At 41.2% G+C, this 9,572-nt stretch overlaps 1 protein-coding gene across 1 annotated transcript in view; it reads left to right on the top strand.

Annotated features, from left to right (window-relative positions):
• The first annotated feature begins 36 nt into the window (after nt 1-36).
• The window catches only part of Exoc5 (exocyst complex component 5), a 51,883-nt gene continuing 42,347 nt past the window's right edge, over nt 37-9,572 (top strand). Inside the window, exon 1 of the mRNA XM_031362825.1 lies at nt 37-577. Coding sequence (XP_031218685.1) covers nt 551-577 — 27 coding nt within the window. The 5' untranslated portion in view covers nt 37-550. The remainder of the gene's footprint in view (nt 578-9,572) is intronic.

The following is a 9,572-nucleotide window of genomic DNA, read 5'->3' as shown; positions in this document are numbered from 1 at the left end:
ACGTCAGGGTTCTCCCTGAGCCGCAAGAGCTCACCGGAGATGCTCGCTCTTCCGGGTGAGGTGACTCAAGTCTCCAGGTCCCTCCAGGAGGTTAAAACACACCTCAGAAGGTCCTAAGAACCTGAACCCGGAATCTCAAGGGACGGGAGGACTCTCATCGCCCACTTCCGGGATGGCGGCCCGCGAGGCTCAAGACGCGTCGCTCGCTCGCTCGCAAACGAGCGCCTCCGCGGCCGGCCCGCCGCTCGCTCCTTTCGCCCGCCCCGCGAAGTCCGCCGGGCGCGCGCAGCTCCACTTCCGGCGTGCGAGGCGGTGACAATGGGAGCGGCGCGGGCGGCGCCGGGAGGCAGCTGACAGGCGTCTGCGGCTCCGCTTCATGGCTGCTCTCCCTCTCTGCCTTTGCTGGGTGAGGACCGGGGCAGCCCGCAGCGGTGAGCAGCCGGGGCCGGAGGCGGTTGGCCGAGCTGGGACTGGTGAGCGGCGCCGCTGAGGCGCAGCATGTGAAGCGGAGACGGCCTCGAGCGCGGGGCGAGCCTCTCAGCCGGCCGGCATGGCCACGACGGCCGAGCTCTTCGAGGTGGGTCCCGGGGCTCCGCGGGCGGCGGCGGGGGAGGGGCGGGAGCGGTGCGGATGGCGGCGGGACGCTCCGCCGGCTGGCTCGGGTGGCAGGGCGGACGGGCAGTGGGCAGGGCTGACTCGGGAGCCCAGGTCCGGCGAGCCGGGTCTTGCGGTGCGGATTCGCGCGGCGGTGCTGCGGGAGGGGGATCTGAATTGAGACCCTGGGGGCTCCTCTGTGCCGACGTTCCGCCAGGCTTAGAAGCGGCGCCGGGGTGCCTGCCGACTTACCTTCTAGTCGAAAAGGCTGGGAGGATTCTTTTTTAGGACAATAAAGGCCTACTTAGCCTCCCCACCGAAGGGAAGCGACACATCTGACTGCCTCTAATTGCCGTGGAACCAACCTACTGCTAGTTAAAGGATCCTTGGGGTGTGAGAAGCTGCGGGGGCGGTCAGGTGCCTTGCTTGAGTGTTTCAGTATTTAAACTTGACAGTTGGATTTTGTGGCGTGTCAGTGCCAGAAGCTGTGAGGTTTGAGATAATGGAATGGGATTACAAGACAATGAACCCGTATCTGCTTATGTGGGGAAAAAAATATAGAAGTGGTGATACGAAGAAAACTGAAGGATACACCCCCTCCCCCTTTGGGGCATGATTACTTCACAGCAATAGAAGTGTAAGTTGTTGAGAACACAGCAGTTCACAGTTAAGAATGTCACCATAGGTGGAAATTGTATCCGTTTGGTTTGAGCATCAGCATGTTCTGTGGCTTGAATTTTAAATGCCATAGTTTCCATAAAAAAAAAAAAAATCTAACTTTTCAGTTACTGAACTTTGACTTGCAGTCATTCGTAGCATAGATACTGCATTTGTTCAGAGATATGGCATGCTTAAATTTTAAGTTGTAACGAAAGTGATTTGAGTAGAGGGTTCTAATTACACCTAAGACAAAATGTACTCCTGTTCCTCAGATGTAAATGTCTGGAGATTTAGAACATTAGCTTCACTAATGATAAGATTCTGCCCTCTGTTCATGTACACCAGGCCAAGGAAACAGGCTTAATACTTTGAGCATTTACTGTGTGTCCTTGGTCAAGATACTAGGTAATTCTGTAACTCCTTGTTTCAATGTTTACATCTTACAGACTTTGGGATCTTTAAATAATACATTTCATGATAAGCTACTTATTAACAGAAACACATTATCCTACTGTTTTAATGAGTTCTGTTTCACATTCACAGTTTCCTCTTGATCCTATTATATTTTCTTCTTTAAACTATGACCAAGATGTCTTTAGTAACTTATTTGAAAATGTGTTTTCTTTCCCAGGGATGAAGAAAGCGGGGAGGGGTGAAGAAATTTATATTTTGTTCTCTAGGTCTTGTCACTTAGAGGAGTCATTAAAGTTGTTTAGCTTAGTGAGAGCAGTTCTGTAGAGAGAAAGCCAATGATGATGCACAGGCATATTGATAGGTCTCATGACTGGAATGATCCCACCCCTGTCAATTGTAATTGTTGTTTCATCAAAATTAGAAACATAATAGTAGTTACAATGAAATCGTACCAGTTATGCATAATTAAGTCTGTCCTTTTCTGGATGGCTGCGATTCTAACCTTGCAATAGGCTCTGCTTATGAATAAACCTTCATTCTTCAAGTGGAAAGTTTGACTTTTTTTTAACTATAGAGAAGGGAGAAGGAAAAAGGCCCCCAGTATCTGCTTCCACTTCCTGCAGCTACTGCCACAAATATGGGTTGGAGATTAAGTCAGGCGGTGTCTTTCTCTCCTACTTCCCATTCTAAGTCACAGCTGGAGAGCTGGGGAAACCAGGGCAGGATGTAGTCAAGGATATTTTGTTTTTATGCATCCTGGTTTTCATGTACTTCAAATAGAATTGTACTTCCATTTTCCATATTAGAGAAATTAAGTGGAAACAAAGTTGAGCTTTGAATCCTATGAAATTTCATTGCTAACTCTGCATTTTATAAAATCTTATTACTGGTTTGGTGACTCATCCTTTTTTAACAGACAACTTCTGACAATAAAATCAAACTGTAAATCTTTCCTCAGTTGACAGAATGATTTATTAATAGGTGACTCAGTTATTATAATAATGTATATCCTGGAAGTTGCCCAGAATACCTTAGTTTCATTCCTTGCTGACAGGTCTTTCTGAAGGAATCTGTCTGTGGTGTTTTTAAGTAATAAACTCAGATGGCTTGTCTGAACTGAGATTCCTCAGTGGTTTGTATTAATGACATATTCAGCATATGAAAACATGGCTTGGGTGGTAAATTCTTCTGTTACTGCCTACGTTGCTGTTTTCTATGTACTACTGAAGATACTTCCTTCTTTGTTGACTGTCTCTCTTGTCATTCTTACTGATTCTTCACATTTCTCTTGGCAGGTTATATTTTATAGGAGAGTTCTTTGTTAAAAACTAGGGCCAGTTATTCATTCAATAAATATTTGTGAGTACCTATCAACTTCAAGATAAAGTGCTAAAACTGACAACATTGAATGTCTCATCAGACATGACACCGAAAAGTCCATTCGTTGGTTAAAAGATCCTGAAGTGGCTGACGAGATAGCTCAGCAGGTCAGAGACTGCTCTTCCAAAGGTCCTGAGTTCAAATGCCAGCAACCACATAGTGTCTCACAGCCACCCGTAATGAGAGCTGATGCCCTCTTCTGCTGTGTCTGAAGACAGCTATAGTGTACTTATGTATAATTATAAGTAAATCTTTGGGCCGGAGCGAGCAGGGACTGAGTGCGCAGAATTGACCTGAGCGAGTGGGGCCGGCCTGAGTGAGCGAATGGGGTTGACTGGAGCAAGCAGAGTTCCTCTAAATTCAGCCACAACCAGCTGTACAGCAACAGTGTACTCATATACATAAAATATATAAATAAATCTTAAAAGAATATATCCTGAAAGTAAAAAGTTTTAGATAGGGTGGATAGATGAGTTAACTGATAACATGGTGCAGAGGAAAGTCAGACTCTTTCTCCTGGAGTAATTAGGGAAAGTCCCATGTACTAATAGTATCGCAAGTTAGGTGTTAATAGATGACAGTAGAAAATTCAAGACGGGGAGTAACTTCAACTTGTAAGGAGAAGGATATTTAAGAAACACTGAGAAGAGGGCACGGTGTGTATATGTGTGTGTGTGTGTGTGTGTGTGTGTGTGTGTGTCTAGAAAGTCGTGGCTCAGGACAAGTCTTGGAGATGAGAGGAGAATTTGAAGAAGTTTTTAGAAAGCCTTTGTAGGTCATGTGTAAAGAAGCTGATGACTTTTTCCTAGTAGGATTACGTGAGTCTTATGACTTTGATGTTAGTGTGAAAAATGACTTTCAGTGAGGATTATTGATAGTCCGTCATCATTACTAACATCTGTTCTTGTCATTTGGCAATCCTTCCAAATTGTCTGTTTTTGATTGTTTAACCTAGAAGGTGAAATTCTTAAACTAATTTAATGGAGACAAACATCAGGATTTGGGAAGGCATTTTGGAAAAGTACGAAGAGAATTTGGTTACTGAGAAGTTACTTTATGTGTGTGAAGTTGAGAAAGGAGGTAGTTGATGATAAATTAACCACAGCAAAGAAAACTGGTAGGACTCTTTCAGGGAGAAGAAATGATATGGTAATTGTGTTAAGGAGAGAAGGAATTTTTTTTTTTAAAAGTATATATTAGGCTGGATCTAGTGGACAGTCTGTAATCCCAGTTACTTTAGAGACCACTGCAGGATTGCTAGTTCAAGACCATATGGGACAACTTAGATTTTTGTCTCAAAAGCAAGGCACTGAGTTAAATCCCCAGTGTTGCAAAGAGGAGGGAAAATGTATAGATTAAAGCTAGGTGTTGTAGCACATACCTGTAATTCCAGCCTTGGGAGGTGGGCAGGAGAATTAGGAGTTCAAGATACACTTGGCTAGAGTGAGACCCTTTTTCAAAACCCTGAAAATAAACAAAACTACCCAACTAGTTTTAGCAGTTTTGAAGTTATTGCTTTATATGGCTAATAACTTAGGCCTAGAAAAGGATGGCATCTTTCAACTCTGTGTCTCAGTAGCTGGATGGTTTGAGCAAATTACCTATTTTCTTTGTCCCTGCATTCTCTCATCTGTAGAAGGCTGAGAGAATAATCATTTCTACTTCAGAAGAAGGTTATTTTGAAGAGTACTTTATGTTTCTACCTTAGGGGTAGAGAGAGGGAAGATTTACCTTAAATTTGACAAACTACTTAGAAGAATATAGTTAAAAGAATGGTAGCCACTTTGAATTTAAGTGAATTAGTAGGAAGGAGGGACCTGACAGGGTAGCACGTACTTGTGATTATGGAATTGGTGTTGCAGAACAGGAAGAGTGTGAGTTTAAAGGCAGCTTGAGCTACATGGTGAGGTATTTAAAAAAAAAAAAAAAAGAATGAGATTGAGGGTCTCTCAGCTTTTCAGAGGAGACTGAGAAGCCATCCTAGAGAGAGTGTAGCCAACTACAGTGAGAGAGAATTAAAGAAAGTGACTGGAAGGTTATAGATTTGTCACCCTACAACACTCTTCCTTGCAGGTCTGTGCCTTTTCATTAATTTGAAAGTTGAAGACAGGCATTTATAGGGTGAGAGGAAGCACACGCATGGCAATAGACACACAGAAAAAGACTTCTCAAAGCAGAGGCAGGACTCAGAAAGCCAAATCTCCTCCAAGATGTTCTAAAACTCTGTAATAAAACAAACTTGAACTAACTTCTCTGATGTTCCTCAGTTCTTGGAAATGAAATCAAATAAGATGAGATGAAAGAATTGAGCTATGGTAATATTTAAAGACCATTCTTGCTTTAAAATTTTAAATCAAATTCTGTGATTCTCTTCTTTACTTTTTCTTTGGAACCTGAAGTATCAGATATTTTTTCAGAAATAAAGCACATTCTTTCATGGGAAAGAGATTTTACTTAATATAACCTAAAAAAAAATTATTGCATTCTAACTACCACTGTTGAGTCATTTAAAACATTGACACTTCCTTTCAAATTTGAATCTTGTATAGGTAGTTTCCAAAAAACGTTTTGAAGTTTATCTTGATTTTGTATATTAATGTGCTATATTTTTCTGCCTTTCCATATTAGTTTGAGATTCATTTTTGTAGTCTGAGAATGATTTCATAGTGTTTTTCAAATAACCAATAATTAATAGTTTATTAGTTTATAGAAAGTATATAAAGAATATCATTAAAAACCAAATGGAAATAAAGAGGAGGACAAAAATCATTCACTTACAGTGTTATTGTTGATTAGGCTCCTATTTCTAATATATATTGTATATTATACCATATATACACACACATATATATAAATACATACACATCAGGATGTCAGGGTTATTTTTCAGGAACCTCTCAAGGGGATTTGCATACACCCCAACGAGCTAGTATTTTGATTTGTTCAGCAGTGTTTCATTGATCCACAGCTGGAAAGCTAGAACAACATGTGACAGTGCTTACCTTTATTTTCAGTTATAATATGGGGAAAAGAGAAAAAATAGGAGAAAGGGTGTTATAAAACAATAAGTTAGAGTGGGCCTGGTGTCACAGGACTGTGATTCCAGCTACTTAGGAGACAGGGGCAGGAAGATTCCAAGTTCACTGACTGGTTAGACTACAGAGTGAGTCCAGGGCCAGCCTGATCGACCTAATGAGATATTGTCTCAGGGTACGAGGAGGGCTAGTAATACAGTTTTGTGGAGAGGGCTTATCTAACATGTTTGGATCCCTGCATTCAGTCTCATTAAAGGGACACAAAACAAAAAGGAGCAAATGAAATTGCAGTTTGTAGGGGTATAAGAATGAAGAAGTGGTGGTGATCCTGTGAAGAAGAAATAGAACCCTTCAGGGAGTCATTGTATATTATCTTCTCCTTTTTGCTTGCTTAATTTTTATTTGTTATTTTAGTTTGTTGTTGTTGCTACTGCTTTAACAACAGACTGCCTAATTTTAAAAGAAATTCATTTTTCTCAGTGCTTGGAATTGTATCAAGATATTGGTGTCTGGAGAAGGCCTTTTAATTTATCCATAGTAGAAGGCAAAAAAGGATGGGAGACAGAAGAGAGATTGGAGTAAGCATATAATATTTGGTTAATGAACTCACAACCTCAAGCTCCTTTATAACTGGAATGAATCTATTCATGAAGGTAGTTTTTTCATGATCTAAACACATTCAATTATACCCAGTCCCACAACGCTGCTTCATCAGGGATTACATTTCCAGCACTTTTTGGGAAACAGTCAAAGCTAGAAGTTGTGTTGATAGGAAGAAGAAGACATCCTGTAGAATAAGTTACATGACCACAAGTTAGGTAGCTGGAGTGTCGTGAGTTGGAGTTGGCTGAAAGGCTGATGGGAGTCTGGCTCTTTGTTTGGGGAATCAGAAATCGGGGTAGGTGGCTCAAGATGAGCTCTAAAGCTCACAGAATGTGAACTCAATTGGGATTGCTTAGGGAAGTTTCTGAATAAAAGGAAGCAGTGTTTTAATGATTTCTTGGCAGAAATAAGCATCGTAAATGTAAAGGAAATAGACAACAGGCAGTTGAATTTACAGTTTTGTTACAGAAATACTTGACTGAAATTTTCTATTCTTTCACTTAAATTGTGGGGGAATTACTCTAGTTTCTTTGAGTGTGTGGGTCATTTGTACACATTTATATTGATGTATTTTGGGGGTAGTGGTGTAGCAAAATTAAAGTTGGTTTGTCTCAGTGGGTTTGTATTCTTGATTAGAAGAGATAATTTCCAAGAGATTTTCAGTAGGGATTAGCAAAATTGCTTTGCTTTGTCTCTCAGTTGCTAATATTTAGAGAATGTGAAACCAGTTTACACAGTAGTCAATTATGTAGAATTAAATATGTGATAGCACATAGAGCTTTGACTTTTGTTGCAGCTTTGCTGAATCAAAAAACTTTATTATAGACAAACAAAAGGTGTAATATAAACCTTTATTATGCTTGTGAAATTCTAAAAGGTTTGCTTGTTCATTTTGTTTGCTTTGTGAGAAGCCTTTTAGGAGGACATGGCCTGTTGTTTCTCTGTTAACACCAACCTGGTTTTGGTTTTTTTGTTTGTTTTTGTTTTTTTGTTTTTTGTTTTTTTGAGACAGGGTTTCTCTGTGTAGCTCTGGCTGTCCTGGAACTCACTCTGTAGACCAGGCTGGCCTCGAACTCAGAAATCCACCTGCCTCTGCCTCCCAAGCGCTAGGATTAAAGTGGTGGCGCACGTCGGTAGGATTTGCTGAAGGAGGCAGAGGCAGGAGGATCACGAGTTCGAGGCCAGCCTGGCCAACCTGGTTTTTTAACTACATGTTTTAATTTCATTCTGACACCTAATGGACATCTATAGTATGAGACATGCAGAACAAAACTCTTGTTTCCTTACTTCCTTACCCATCTCCTTCCCTGGTTTCTTCCAGCCCAGTAAAGAGTACCACTGCATAGTTATTCAGGCCATAAACCTTTAAGAAAATTCTATTTCCTGTTTCCTCCTTTCTCTTCACTTCCATCCCTTCAGCTGTATATAAATGCCTCCTTTAAGATTATAAGAAGCCATTTCTCAGCACCTAGGGGCTTTCTACTACTTTCATCTCTTGACAAAAGCAGATGTTGTTGGTTGTGTCCTCTTAAAAACAAATACTGAGACAGTTTATTATGCAGCACATAATTTATTTGGAGCTACCCTTGAGTGAAGAGGTAGGGTGAGGAAGTGAACATCTGTGGCAGTGTGCAGTGTCGGTAACACCTGTGTGAGAAGTTACAAAATTAAAATGGCCTGTCACTTTGTCTGGTTTTGACCAGATCATGCCTTTATACACCTGTCTCAGTCATTGGAATCACGTTACATTAACACAGGTATGATATTCAGTGAAGTGCCCCTTAGCAGCTGAGAGGCTCTCTGAGAACACCACCAGGTAAAAGCACTCCTACCAGCTCAATCAAGTCCCTTTCTTCAGAGAGAGCTGGAGGGCACATCACTGTCCACAATAGGCCACTCTTGTTACTAGATTTTATACTATATTCATTTGATTAACAGATCCTCCAGCATTCTAATTCGGTTTCATGGAGGAAAACTAGAAGATTATTAATAGAATAAATTTCAGGTCTCCCTGTGGTAGATAGATGGTTTCAGATTGCATCTGAGCCTTTATCTTTTCTCTGTGATCATTCTAATTCCAGCTTACTTTTAGATAATACTTTTACTAATTTTACTGTCTAAACTAGTTGACATAGTCTTCTTAGGCTATGGTGACATTTATTGATTGAGGGAATTGATCTTCCCAACAAAATTGTTCCTGCGACACATAAGTTACTACTAGTCTCTGCCTTAGTGTAATAGAACCTTTGCTTCCTTTTGAGGGCCACGGTGATTGCTCCTGCAAAAGGTGAAGGCCAGAAGGGGGCGCCTGATCGCTTGGAACTAGAGTTACAGGCAGGCAGTTGTGAGATCCCTGAGAGAGCTGTAAACTAAACTCAAGTCCTCTGGAAGAACAGTGAGCAGTCTTAACAGTGAGCCATCTTTCCAGCACATTTAATGCAGTTCCTACTTCCTTTTGGCTTAGACAAAAGCATTCCTCCTTTGGTACCATGATCTCTTTCACTGCAGACATCAGATGTAAACAATTAGTAGATAGAGTAGTCAGGGAAGTTTGTACTTTACCTTTTATTCCTTTTTGAGACAGGGTTTCTCTGTGTAGCCCTGGCTGTCCTGGAACTCACTCTGTAGACCAGGCTGGCCTCGAACTCAGTAATCGGCCTGCCTCTGCCTCCCAAGTGCTGGAATTAAAGGTGTGCGCCACCACTGCCCAGTTTACCTTTTATTCCTAATCCTAATAATTTTTCTTCTTGAGAGATCAGTATTAAAGGTTTTTAATTTGGAATATATCCTGCAACTTAAGACACAGAGAGTACCACCTCTAAACTGGTGCTTTTGTTACACCTGCAGTATAGGTCTAGTTTCGCTATTATAATAAATCTGAGTCTT

The sequence above is a fragment of the Mastomys coucha genome, unplaced genomic scaffold (assembly GCF_008632895.1).
Source record: "Mastomys coucha isolate ucsf_1 unplaced genomic scaffold, UCSF_Mcou_1 pScaffold9, whole genome shotgun sequence".
Taxonomy (NCBI): domain Eukaryota; kingdom Metazoa; phylum Chordata; class Mammalia; order Rodentia; family Muridae; genus Mastomys; species Mastomys coucha.
Note: the sequence above shows the minus strand (reverse complement) of the source record. Positions and strands in the feature narration are given on the sequence as shown.